Raw genomic sequence first — 13,603 nt, 5'->3', positions numbered from 1 at the left:
CCGCCTGCCGTGACGCGCACAGGAAGGAGGCGTGCCCGCCGGCCGGCCGGTATTCTCGAACCTTCATGCGCTTTCCTCGCTCCCCCCACAAACACCCACCGCTCCGCAACGGACAGGGGGCGGAGCTTCGCTTGCGCGGGAGCCAATCAGAGCCCTCCAACGGCCGCATGCCGGTGACGACACAGACTATGGTAGGCTTAACGAGGGGGCGTGGACAGTCAAATAGCTCCAGGAGCCTATCGCAACGCGGCGCTGGAGGCTCGTTTGCATATTTCGCGCGCTAGGGGGAAGGCGCCTTGGGGTAGGATTGACCAATCAGATGGCGGGTTTTGGGTTCATTTGCATAGAGGGTGGCGGGCTGCGGGAAAGAGGAACCGGGCGGGGGGGACACAAATGGCGGCGCCATGCGGGGCCGGCACCCAGGGCTGTGTGCGGGACCCGGCCGGCCCCTCGTCCCCGAATTAACGGCAGACCCGGCTTAAAACAGCGTTCCGGTTTCTCACGCGGAAGCTGAGGGTGCGGGAGGCCGGCCCTGGGGCAGAGCCCTGCGCCCCCCCGGAGGAATGGCTGAATTCTTCTCATCTTTATGCTCATTGCCCAACGCTTCCCAAAGGCCTCCCACAGCATTTGCTGCAGCGAAGCTCCCTCAGCACAATAATCTCTCTGAGCAGCGTGCTGCTGCTCTATAACCCTCTGTTCTGTTTAATGGGGCAGTGTTCTGTGGATCCAGCCCCCGCAGCATACCCAGCTTTTCCCTTCCATCATCAGCACTACCGCACCGAACCAAACCGCGGGGCAGCGTGTCACCCTCCGCACGGCTGCGCTGCTCCCAGCGACGTTTACTTGGGTGCAAAGGGAGCGGAGGCTGCTCGGAGTCCTTGCTGATCAAGGAGCACTTTGGGCTGCAAACTGATCATAGGTCACCAATCAGTCAGGCAGAGGGCTGGGAATTGCACCAACTGTTTATTTACATGGCAAAAAGCATAAAAAGTCAGAGGGAGTCGCTAAGGCGAGGGTGACACCAACCCCCAGTCAGTCCTGACCGGGCTCCTGGGGCAGATATGAAGTAATTCGTGTCAAGCAACGCTTTGTGCCTCCAGTTCTTGCTCTATGGGCTGGAATCTGAACCGGGACCTTTGGACGGTGGCAAAAGGCGCAGTGTGGAGTTGGAACCCGGGTGTATAAGGTTAGAGGAGCAGGAAAAGGAAAGCGGCCCCTCAGTTCCAGCAGGACAGGGAACTGCTGGAGAGAGTCCAGCGCAGCCACCAAGATGCTGGAGGGAGTGGAGCATCTCCCGTGTGAGGAAAGGCTGAGGGAGCTGGGGCTCTGGAGCTGGACAAGAGGAGACTGAGGGGGGACTCATTCCTGGGGATCAAGATGGAAAGGGGGAGTGTCAGGAGGATGGAGCCAGGCTCTTCTGGTGACAACCAGTGACAGGACAAGGGGCAATGGGTGCAAACTGGAACACAGGAGGTTCCAGTGAAAGAGGAGAAGCAACTTGTTGGGGGTGAGGGTGGCAGAGCCTGGCCCAGGCTGCCCAGGGGGTTGTGGAGTCTCCTTCTGTGCAGACATTCCAACCCGCCTGGACACCTTCCTGTGTAACCTCATCTGGGTGTTCCTGCTCCATGGGGGGATTGCACTGGATGAGCTTTCCAGGGCCCTTCCAATCCCAAACATACTGTGATACTGTATCTTTGAGCATTAGCTGTCACTCTCTTGTGCCTTTTAAGATAAGGTTGTCAATAGGAACCATCACCCCATTACCTGACAGGCTACTGGAGCGCTCAACTCTTTGCCTTTATTTTTTTAAGTCGTGGGCAGAATTTCAGTAAGACCTAAGAATAGCACTACCTGCACCTTCAGATTAAATAGTGACATTTAGATGTGCAACCGTACTCCGCACAGACTGATAGCAAGTGAAGGCAGCCTCAACAGCAGTGAGTCAGTGCAGGGAGGAGGGCAGTTTGGCAAATGACTCATTGAATTGGCAATTAGAGGCTGTTAACATACAAAAGTAGCTCATTTACTGTATATCAGAAAAATTAAGGCTCAGCAGGCTGGACTCTGGCAAGTATTCTGTGTAGTTTTTGTAAATGATTAATTCCAATATTTTTTTTTAAGCTAATTTAGTACGTTAGAGATCAAGCGCTGCTTTGCTTTAAGCATTTAAAACAGTATTGGGAAGAGAGTGGAGATTATCAGACACCCTTCCTATTCACAACAGCAGCATTGGTTATTTGTACAACGTTTGCAGCTGCACACCCCGGTTAAAGTTTAAAAATCACAAAAGCAGTCCCTCCCCTTTCCCACCGTGTCCTCCCCGTTTAGTGTATGAGCCGATCCAGGTTAAAAATAACCCAAGATTCCTGATACTGTACAAAAACATGCAATTGCACAACCCCTGTCAAAACGTGGATCGCTTCATCAGATTTTGGGTGGCATCAACCCACTAAGAGGGTTTCATCATGAATCACGGATAGACGGGACACACCTATGAGACCACTGTGTTTTGTTTTAAATACTGCGTAATCACGTTGCACTTTTTACTCCCAGATTGGATAAGGAAGATTGCTGATGTCAGGAGATCTCTGCGCAAAACACCCCCGGGGAAAAAAGGCTGAGAAATCAATCACAGTTATCTTAGTTACCCTAAATTCCACCTACATGACTGGAGATTCCTGTTGGCTGGTTCCACATGTTTATCTGTGGAAAAGATGGGAAAGGTCCGAGCGCTGAGTTGTTCAAGGTTTCGTTGGGCTCTCGCACGGTTCAGGAGATGAACCGAAAGGAAAGGTCGCAGATGTGGGAGTGGGAGGACACTGTCACCGCGGCTTTGTGTCTGTGCTGTGTCTGCACTCACACTATTTACCGCATTACACAGAATCACACAGAATCGACTGGGTTGGAAAAGACCTCAGAGATCATCCAGTCCAAGCCTTGGTCCAACTCCAGTCCATTCACTAGATCATGGCACTAAGTGCCATGTCCAGTCTCAGTTTACAAACCTCCAGGGCCGGTGAGTCCAGCACCTCCCTGGGCAGCCATTCCAATCCTGACCACTCTCTCTGCAAAGAATTGCTTTCTCATCTCCAGCCTCAATTTCCCCTGGCAGAGTTGAAGCCCATGCCCCCTTGTCCTGTTGCTGATGCCTGGGAGAAGAGACCAATCCCCACCTGGCTAGAACTGCCCTTCAGGTAGTTCTAGAGAGTGCTGAGCTCAGCTCTAAGCCTCCTCTTCTCCAGACTAAACAAGCCCAGCTCCCTCAGCCTCTCCCCATAGGGCTTGTGTTCCAGTCCCTTCCCCAGTCTTGTTGCTCTTCTCTGGACCCGCTCCAGCACTTCAATCTCTTTCCTGAGCTGAGGGGCCCAGAACTGAACACAACACTCCAGGTGTGGCCTCCCCAATGCAGAGCACAGGGGAAGGATCACTGCCCTTGTCCTGCTGACCACGCTGTTTTTGATACAGGACAGGGCACCATTGGCCTTCTTGGCCACCTTGGACACACTGTTGGCTCATGTTGAGCTTCCTGTCAATTAGTACCCCCAGGTCCCTTTCTGTCTGACTGCTCTCCAGCCACTCTGCGCCCAGCCTGTAGCGCTGCTGGAAGCATCCGCATCCTCAGCCAAAATATCTCAGGTGAAATAGCTGCATGGAAGTCAAAACACTATTTGCTTCAATACACCCACGGCTGCATGTATTTCATACCATGTCTCATAAGTAAGACTGAAAAAACACCCAGGAAAAAGACCAGCTTCCCCACGTTTTCCACGCAAATACGCACATAGTCCTAGTTAGCTGAAAATGGTATTTCTGATGCTGTACTTTTTTCCTTGGATTCGGCTTGACTGCGTGTAACACGTCGTACCGCAGAGGATGGAGCATCAGTACAAGTTGAGTTGAGCTGCAGCACTTCAGCTGCAGCACATTTATTTATAAAACAACCAACCAAAAAAAATTATGAAATCATTGATTCAAAGGAATCAATAATAAATATTTGCTTTCCTCTGAGTTGTTCAGACACAGTACAAGTACACCGATTATAGCAGGTAGAAGAGATGTAAGCTTAGTTTAGCTGCTGAGAAACAAAAGCAAGCTACCTAACATGGTATGCATTTAATCACACTAGTAGTAACTGTTATATGACAGTAAATGCTTCAAATACACTATTTTACAAAATAGAGTTTGGCTTATGTATCATTTGCTTCCCTTTTGCAACTCCTGATAGTATCATCCGGAGCTTAGCAAACGTCCCTTTGGAAACAGAATACCCTGGACATGATCTCTGTCTCGTATTTCCTTTGAGTAATGAACTTTTTCCCTTTGGGCTTCACGCTAGCGACTGAAGTGCCGAATTGACTTTGTCTTCACCCATGAGATCACTCAAGTGTGGCTTGAAAAGCACCGCGGCGTTTCAGACTGGGCGATTTTCAATGGCCACGGTGCCCGCTCACCATTGCATCTTCATTCCGTGGCTTCTTCTGAGACGGTTTGTACCCGGGCGCTCTGTACGCACCCGGACAGCGGGCACACGTACCTCCTGCTTCCCACGGGGCTGGGAACAGCCGGGAACGATCACACACACGACAGGCTTCAGCAGTTGCTTCCAAATAACTTCTTTTCCCGAGGCCCATAACCCATCCTATGCAATCAGGAGCAGGTTGGAGGATTCTCCTCGCCGGCAGCAAGTGGCCTCCAGGCTGCAGACAGAGCATCCTCCTCTCTGCTAATTGCAACTCCGACCCGTGACTCAAAGCCAACCTACAGTACTTTGTATTCGGGCTGTAGCCAGCTCAACTGTCTGATTGTTACCCTTAATTTTGTGGTAATAAGCTTCTCATTGCTCAGGAGCATATTCTTTACTGAGAAAAGCACTCCTGCTTTTATATGCATAGAATAACTATCCTCAGCTGCAACACAGGTAACATTAAGCACAAGGAGCAACCACAGAAGCCTCAGCAGTCCTGCTCAGGCTCTTCGGGACTTTCCCAGCTCTGGAGTACCTTGTAAGTGCTTTGGAATGCCTGAGCCTTCAGGCTCCAGGAAAAGAGCAACTGCAGAGGAATCACAGACACTTAGAGCTGCTGCTGCGACAGCCACCACCAAATCCACCAAAACATTCCAGGAAAGGCGCCTCTGGAGCATCCAGGGAAACTGTCTGGGTAAAATGACACAGTATCCAACCCCAGGAGCTGTCACGAAAGCAATAGCTCATCAAACACCTAACAGCGAATGTCCCTGTTTAAATCTGTGACCCGGGACTGCCTTCTCTGCAGAACACAGCAGTGCTTTGTCCTGCCGAGGGTGGCTAGGTAGAGACAGCAAGTGACATTTTGGTGCAAGTGATGAAAATGGGTGGCTACGACTAGGAAGAGAAGTTCTCAGATAGCAGAGGGCAGGTTTCAAAACTACTTCCCATAAGGAAGTAGCCCAAGCAGGGCTTGGCTTTGATCAAAATGGCTAAGACTTCAAGCAAAGCAGCTACAATTCTGGGTTTCAGACAGAAAAGGAGAAAATTACAGGCCCTGGAGTGAAAGAATTATAAATCTGTGGTTCTTGTGTGCTGACGCTTCTCCTGTAGACTCATTCCACAAAGTGGAGAAAACCCTCCCTCTCTCAAATGAAATAAAGCACCTAATTTTTTTTTTCTAATAGAAAATCATCACTCCGGGAATACAGGAATCTAGAACCTACAAGCTCAGGGTTTGTGTGCAGAGCCAAGTCCTTCAGAGGAAAATATATCTGACAGAATTATGTGAGCATCTGCCTCCAGGGGAAGCTTGTCCCTATTTCCCATCATCTCCTTTTGTTCTTCACCTTTAAGCGTAAGACTGTATATTCCTTGGAAACATTTATTCTGGCTAATTTAATCACCGAAAATATTTGCATGATTCTTGCAGTTTTTTTAAGGGTCATGCTAAGGTTTAAGCCTCAAGAATAGCACCTGCCCCAGTGTTTGGTGTGTGAATGGGACACTGCACGCAAGTATTTTCTAATAGAAGTAGCATTGTGCTTGTTTGCCTGTCCCTGATGTATTTTCCTCACTACGTGCTCTGTCACTCTGTCCTGCAGTCTTACCTGGATGCCTGAAGGTCAGCTCAAGAATGCTGTTCGTTCAGCCTTGGGAAGAGCTCTCCATAAGGTTTCTACAGCACGGCTCACCCCAAAACTGGTGAATTCACGACCTGGTGATAGCAAAGATATCTTCCAAATGCTTCGTCCAGGCTTTTTGGTAGATTAGTGGCCCTCGCTTTTTGAGGTCCTGCCTTCATTCTGGATTCAGCGCCCAGTTCTCATCACACTAAGGCTCATTTGTCACAGATACAACTCCAGGGGAGTTACTGCGGCTTTGCAGTGTGGACCATAAAAGCAGAGTCAGGCTCCTGGCCGTATCTCGCTGGGTGCATCGTTAAGTGTATTCTGGCAATTAAAGCACCTCTATTTCCTTGACATAAAGGGTCCTTTAGTGCAGAGGTTAGTTCAGGTATAAGCCTTAATACTGCATCTTTTGACCTTTTTGAGTGATCCTCGCATTTCTGCTTTAGTTACAGCCTCCAAAAGTATTTCATGAGAAAACTGAACGCAGAAAACATGAAGTGCTTGTCAGTTCCCTTTGAGGTTGAGCACCAGACTATCCTCAGCAGAGAGTCTGCCCCAGAATCTTCAGATAAGACACTGTATCTTTGAGAAAGTTCTCTGGAACCAGCGCAAGAGACTTTTCTCTCCCCACAAAACCTCTCTGGAATATCATGTGTCTTTATATGTCTGTTGATCCCTTTTTTAAAACCACGAGGTTTGGCTTCATTTCATGTTTACAGCACCTAGCTGTTGTAGTGTTCCACATCCGAAAAAGATCATTTAAAAAGAAGGCTCCCTTTTCCCTCAAATGTATCTTTCTTCAAAAATATAATTCTGTATCAGAACCTCAGTGCTGGAAGATGTAAGAAAGAGTTGGGTGGGAGGGCTTCTCGTGGCGTGAATAATCACAAGTGATTAAAATGAAGCTGACCAAGAAGCTAACTAACCTAACAATTCCTATGTGGCTGGTGGTGTGTGAAGTGTTTCTGGACAGCGGGAGTCTCCAGACGAGCAGTCACACAGTCTGGAACGCTCGGCTTTGCGCAGGCACCATGACCAGCGTCGCTCCCATTTTCATCAGGTTAGCGTAGTCGACTTTCTTTGGCTCCGTTTCTTTTCTCTCCGTCTCCCTCTGGCCGTACTGGGGAGGAGTTAGATGAGGAGTTGCTTCCGTTGACAAAGTCCGTTGGCTGCGAGAGGCACTGTTGGCTGTTGACCTGGTTGAGGAGGAACCTGAGCGTGAGCTCCTGGAACCAGAGGAAGACGAACTGGGCTTGACGAGATGGGCCTTGGGTGCCTCTGCGTCTTCTCTGCAATCAAACAGATGACAGGGCTCAAAACACCACGAGAACAGAAACACTTATTTATGTTAACAGACTGAACTGCTGCTGCAATAAGCAGTTGCTTATTGAAGCTGCAAATCACCAGGGTGTATTTGTCCAGCAGTTTGAGCAAAGTAGAGGGTTTTCTGAATTCTGTGCTGCGCTGCTTTGTGGGCTGAACTCTCTATTGGTCAAAGGGATGTGGAATTCATGCTGCACACGACTGGCCCTTTGTGTGCAGCTTTGAGGTCTGTGGAATAAATGCCAAGTGTCAGTGCAAACAGTTCAGATAGAACTGTCTGCTCTGTAATCCTTACTCATAATGACAAATCATTTAGACAGGACTAGCTGAAACCGGTTCTTCTAGTTAGGAAAAAATCTGAGTAGTGAAAGAAGTGCAAGAACTGGGCCCAGAGATAGAAAGAGAGAAGAGGGAGAACAGTCATTTGTGAAAAAGCGACACAAGAGGCTGAAGCTCAGACTAAAAATGAAAAGGCATGGTAGATTTGAAAGCAAAGGGAAGGGAAGAGAAGAAATGAGCAGAGGTTACCTTCTTGCTGGCAACCTGACCATCAGGCAACGTAATCAGCTGCTGAAGGGATTATAGAGACGCCTAAAGGTACATAGATGTCGTATGAGGGCAGGCGGTCCTTTACAAATAGAAGTACGGATGGAACAAGGGAAGGAGTTGTTTCTTCAGGGGCAAGAGCAGCTAAGACTCATTCCTGGAAATCTATTTTTCCAGCACTTTCCTTCCTTGAGAAGCTTAGGCTGGACTGGCTAGAGCCCAATCTCTGCTTAGGGAGCCAAGTGGCAGAGCTCACACGCACGGAACAGATGAGGTTAAGGAACGTGCGTCAGCATTCTCGGTACACCCGCTCAGGGCGAGGCTTCTCAGCTCTGCTCAGGGGATTTTTCACCCTGAGCTAAATCCAGAAGCACAGTTGTTCAAAGGACTCAAGAAAGACTGAAAACCTGCTTGCCTTGTAGCCTTCCCAACAGAAATTGCCATTGAAAATAAAAACACTCAAACATCTCAGAAAAGCAATGGACAAGTGGTTTGACTTTAGTACTGCAGAGGATTACTCAAATGCTTTAAAATGCTGAAATTGCAAGTGTGAGAGGGAATATTTTGTTGAGTTTTATGCTAATTTGTCCTGGGGTGGGGAAAAAAAAAAGACATTTCAATCTAATTTTCTGGAAGGTCTTCACAAAGGTACTCACAGTCAAGAAATTTGTCACTGATATTTCAAGGAGTCTTAAAAAGCTTTTTAAACCACCTTTTAAGACACTTATACCTAGGTTACTTACAACTGTAGTGATGTGTGAAACTGAAAGGAGGGAGGGTGAGAGGTGGGGGATTAAATAAAAGGCGTTACCTGATTTCATTTGGTGCCTCCTCTTCCTCGTATCTCTTCTTCTCTTTCCTTCTTATTGTCAGCCTCACCACCAGGAAAAGGAGGCAGAGGCCCACCACCACGCCACAGACCGCTCCAGCGATCATGCCGATATTTTGTGCGTCTGTCATCCAGAAAATAAAACATTTTAGATGGCAAACGCTCACTGGGGTCATACGGTCAGGTTCCTGTCCACACTACAACTTCCAGCACTGGGTATAAATCAGAACAGAATGTGCTAATCTACTTATTTAGGCGTGTCTGCTCACAGAACTTGAACCAGTTTATCTTCAAGCATTGTTTCTAAATCTGAGCTAAGAGTGAGAGAAGTATTCAGCTCTGGAAGGGTGGGATCACAAGTGCTATCTATGCTACAGGCCAGAAATGAAATGATGAGGAAAAATAGACTTGTAAAAGAACAGCACCACAGAAAGTGCAGGGAGACAGGACAATCTACATGTGAAACAAAGCACCAAGCAGTTTCCTAGAGGCAGAAGAGTGTCTGAACTATAATGTTTCCCCATGAGGATTTTCTTTCCCTTTCAACAATCCATTTGCAGAATGAATTATTCAAATTGGGGGAAAATGTGACCTGAGGGGCGAAGAGAAGAAGGAGGAAAGAGAGACCATATGGTGTAGGTGCAAGGCATTTTTCATCCAAAATAAAGAAGTTAATGACAGAACACTTCCTAGTGTATATGGGCCCTAAACTGCTACTTTATGACTTCTTTTGCTAAGAATGGTTAGGTTGGCTTCTTGTTACCTTAAGGCTCATCCCTACGGAGGGTTTAGCAAACCAAAGTGAGGCTTTAAACCAATTTGGCATAAAAGCTGACTGGACGCTTTTATTTCAGGTGCCTGAGGCAAAGAGGTTTTCCTTGCTACATGACCATATTCCAGTTATTTCAGGCTTGGCTGGGCAGAAAAATGCCAAAAGTATGGAATCTCCATGAAGAGACTTCGCTGTTAGCAGCTTTTATCACAACGGATCCTTCTGATCTCCCCTGATAACAGCACACAAAAACCTCCTGAACTGTATTGTTTGAACCTGATTGTCCTCGGTGCTGCTGCTGAATGCCACTCTTTTCCTTGTATGCATACGCAAAGACACAGACACCTAGACAGGCACACCCTTGATGGGGTTGATCAGGCAGGACACTGATTCCCATCTCTGGTGTTCAGGACAGAGTTTATGAAATCTGGATTAACACTAAACTATGTCAAACGTTGCTTTTTATTCTGCACATTACTTCATGTCAAAGTCAGCCTTTCCAGCTGCCTTTAGATAGTTTACTATCCCATGTGTGCCAGATACATAATTTGGAACTAGAATGATGGAATAGCCACACACAGATTTTGTATTTGAGGGTAATCTCATGTAATCATTCCAGCCAAAAGTAATTCTAAAAACTGGAGACTCTGGAACCTCTGAATCACAATTTTTCCCCCTAATATTTCATTAGTTGTTCTCAGCATCAAAATTTCTAGCAGATCACATCATCTGAGCCCAAATGACTTATTTACCACTCAAGGTTATACAGAGGACTGCTGCGCCAACCCGAAGTGCAATAAATAAGAACTACTTCATGTGATTTAAGTATGAAAGGGCAAAGGTGTGGCACAGAGTTATCAGTGAAGATGGGACAGCGCTGGTGTGAATGCTGGTTATGTGCCAATACTTACGCTGCACTGTCACCTGGACAACACAGCTTTCTTGTCCAGCCTCGTTGGTGGCAATGCATTGGTATAACCCTGTGCTCATCTGCGTAAGATTCTTCAGCAGGACTTGTCCGGGGTTAGAAATGTCTGAAACAGGAAAAACAACACTGCGATTAATTCAAAAAAAAAAGGCTAAGAAACCTTAACAGGGCACAGAAGCACAAATTGAGCTTGTGGATCAAATCAGTTCAATGATGCCGCACAAAATATCAGCAAATGAATAAACAAACCTCCCCGTTGAGGGTGGAGCACGGCACAGCGTCCAGCTGCAGTGAGAGGCACTGGCACTGCCACCAAGCGACCCCATTTAAAAAGCAGGCACATGGCTGTGCGTGTGTGCGTGCGTGTGGGCGGTCATCTGGCTGCGAGCAGAGGAAATGACCTGACTTACTGACTCTCGATGTAGGCGGGAGATGTTCCGCTCTCTCGTCTTCCTCGTTTATGCGCTGCCATCGGTAGGAGATGGGTGCAGTGCCGGAGGCGGAACGGCACTGCAAGGACAGCTCCTTGCCTTCCAACAGCTCCCCTTCCAACCAGCATTTGGGCTTGGAAGGTTTTTCTAGAAGAGACAAAAGACATGCGCATGCAGCAGACTATTTTCTCAGTAGAAAACCCTTTTTTTGGCACAAGAACGTAGTTTAAGCAGCTTCCAAGAGCTGCCTTCTCTGGAATGCATTAAAGAATTACACCAGGGATGGCTGTTACGGGACTTGAACTGCAACTGCGTGCAAACTCATACTCTAACAAGTGGAGCTGCCTGGCTCAGACATAGAAATGACATGTTATAATACCCTGGGGCAGCTTGCCTTGTGGATGCTCCCATCAGTGGAGCTGTATTACTGTGATCCTCTTCTAAGTACTATTTAAAGAACATCCTTTTCCTCCCCTTACTTCTCCATTTCTTCCTTCTCCCCACAGCATCTGGCAGGCCACAGCACTTCTTCCATGGGATGACAGCGTACATGTCAAAAACCAACCAATAAACTGAAATCAGGGAAGCAAAATGCTAACCCCAGCAGTTTATTTGTCACCTCCATGGACTTGGATTTGTTTGGAGTCCTGGGACATGAACCCGGAGTCCTCAGCAGGAGATCTGGACAGGGAGCTTGCCAGCTAAGCTAGAATATCAGTCTAGTTTGTGTGATGAGATCATAGAGATAATTTGGAAAGAGCAGTCCATATGATTTTGCAAGTGGTTGTACTTACCTCAAACCAGTTCTTTAGGCTCTTCCTGTGTCCTGTTCTTTGCCAAAAAACGCAAAGGCAGATAGAGAGTCGGACAGTGAAACCTGATCATAAGATGTCTTTGTGTATTTATACCCTGCTGAAACAAATCTGCCTCCAGGAAATGCGTCTGGAGATTTTTGTTGTTGTTGTTTGGAAAAACAATAAAATGACCTTACCTACAACCTTGAGGGTGATGCGAGCCCATTCGTACTGCCCAGCATTTTTAACCTTGCAGATGTACTTCCCCGCATCGCTGGACTGCAGGGATATGATTTGTAAGGACGCATCTCCAGCGAGGAAGTTGGATGTGAAGGAAACGCGCCCTTTCTGTTCCTCGTTCAGGTCATCGTAAACACGGCCTCCAGAGTAGGTGATCACCTGAGGAGCAAAGACACTCACTGAGCAGCCACTTGTAACTTCGCTTGCACACAGAACAACAAATCAAAGCACTTTCAGGAACAGCAGCCTACGGTTCTCCATGGTTCAGCGGCTTGCCAAGGGTCACACAGGAAGCCTGTGGCAGGGTGGAGAACTGAATATCAATTTCAAGTCTGAGACTGACACCTAAACTGTATTTATGCTATATATTGATATTGGAGCATTTATACTAGTGTCAAAGTAAGTTACTACAGATCTGATTTTTATAAGTACTAAACTACAGTATGTTTTCCTGAAACCAGGTTTCAAAAGCTGGGCCTACAAAATCCCAAAGTCATTTCTGAAAACCTGAAGGGCAGTTCTGAAGTTTATCTCATTATGATTCATTACATAACAGCGTTAAAGAAAACTCAACTGCAACACAACCTGTTCCAATACAGCATGCGTGAATATCAAATAACTTTTCCCTGTTATAAATATCTCTAAATAAGTTGGTCGTGTTTTCTAAATGCTGTTATTTAATCAGAATAACTTGCAAGCGAGATCGCAGAAGTCTCTAAATCAATGACGTCTGATGATGATGTCAACATAGCCATGAGACGTTTTTCTCAGCAGATGCTAATTGGGGCTGAACCTACCGCTTTTTGTACTGTCTCTGAAATGTGCAGCAGCCACTCGATATCCAGGCTGCCCTGCTCCAGGAGGCCCAGGCGATGGTGACAGGGCAAAGTCACGTTTTCTTCAGCCACCCTCTTGAATTCAGTCTGAGCCTCGGACAGCCAAACAGAACAGGAAGCTGAAAGAGAGAAGCTGGTGGTCAAAGGCCGGGATCAAATATGTGTCGCTTGTACTGATGAGTGTTGCTAGTTGAGGTTTTACTGGATTCTTCCTCATTTGCTTCACAGCATCGAAGAAAATCCCACAGCTTAGCTTCCTGGACAGATTGCAGCTGATTAAAGGGGACATCTATACATACACAGGCAGTTAGTTTCACACTAATATTTAAGCACGAAGAACAGATGGCTTCACACCCAGAGCTGTCAACGCTAAAGTCGCACCCACGTCCTCCAGGCACTCAAAATTTCAACTAACCTCCTTGGTTTTGCCTTCACCTTTAATTACCTTAATTCATAAGCAGTATTTCCACCCAAAAGACTTTCAGAGCCCATCGCTTTATTCCTATATCAGCCTGACAAGGCATGAAGTCTCTTACCTAACACTGGATGTGCGTGCATGCACTTCAGCGCTGGAAATAAGAGACTGGGAACAAGAGGGTTAACCCTATGAAGGGCACGGTGCAGGTACACTAGAAAAGCATCTTTGAATAGCAACATCTGAAAAAATCATAAGTGGTCAAAAACAGTTTGTCAGGATTTAAAACAAACCACATTGCCAAGCTGAACCAGCAGAGGGAAGCAGAGCCTTTTAAATGTTAGCCAGTAACCGCCCCCCCAAAAAGAGCCTGTTAACTCCCACTCAATTAAA

The 13,603-nt window shown here is 47.1% G+C and overlaps 1 protein-coding gene and 1 long non-coding RNA gene across 3 annotated transcripts in view; one reads left to right on the top strand and one right to left on the bottom strand.

Moving 5' to 3' along the window:
- The first annotated feature begins 27 nt into the window (after positions 1–27).
- Positions 28–11,926, top strand: LOC110363749 (uncharacterized). Its single transcript, XR_010467931.1, has 2 exons — positions 28–191; positions 9,649–11,926. It is a non-coding gene; the product is annotated as an uncharacterized LOC110363749 (long non-coding RNA).
- Positions 3,892–13,603, bottom strand: part of CLMP (CXADR like membrane protein) — a 36,320-nt gene continuing 26,608 nt past the window's right edge. For both annotated transcript variants that reach the window (XM_065040549.1, XM_065040548.1), the window contains exons 2-7: positions 12,757–12,914; positions 11,917–12,118; positions 10,905–11,072; positions 10,478–10,600; positions 8,777–8,918; positions 3,892–7,385 (exon numbers count right to left, since the gene is read on the bottom strand). In XM_065040549.1, the coding sequence (XP_064896621.1) occupies positions 7,091–7,385; positions 8,777–8,918; positions 10,478–10,600; positions 10,905–11,072; positions 11,917–12,118; positions 12,757–12,914 (1,088 nt within the window). In that variant the 3' untranslated portion in view covers positions 3,892–7,090. The remainder of the gene's footprint in view (positions 7,386–8,776; positions 8,919–10,477; positions 10,601–10,904; positions 11,073–11,916; positions 12,119–12,756; positions 12,915–13,603) is intronic.

Source organism: Columba livia, chromosome 24, assembly GCF_036013475.1.
Source record: "Columba livia isolate bColLiv1 breed racing homer chromosome 24, bColLiv1.pat.W.v2, whole genome shotgun sequence".
Taxonomy (NCBI): domain Eukaryota; kingdom Metazoa; phylum Chordata; class Aves; order Columbiformes; family Columbidae; genus Columba; species Columba livia.
The sequence above is the reverse complement of the archived record's forward strand: the minus strand, read 5'-3'. Positions and strand labels throughout refer to the sequence as shown.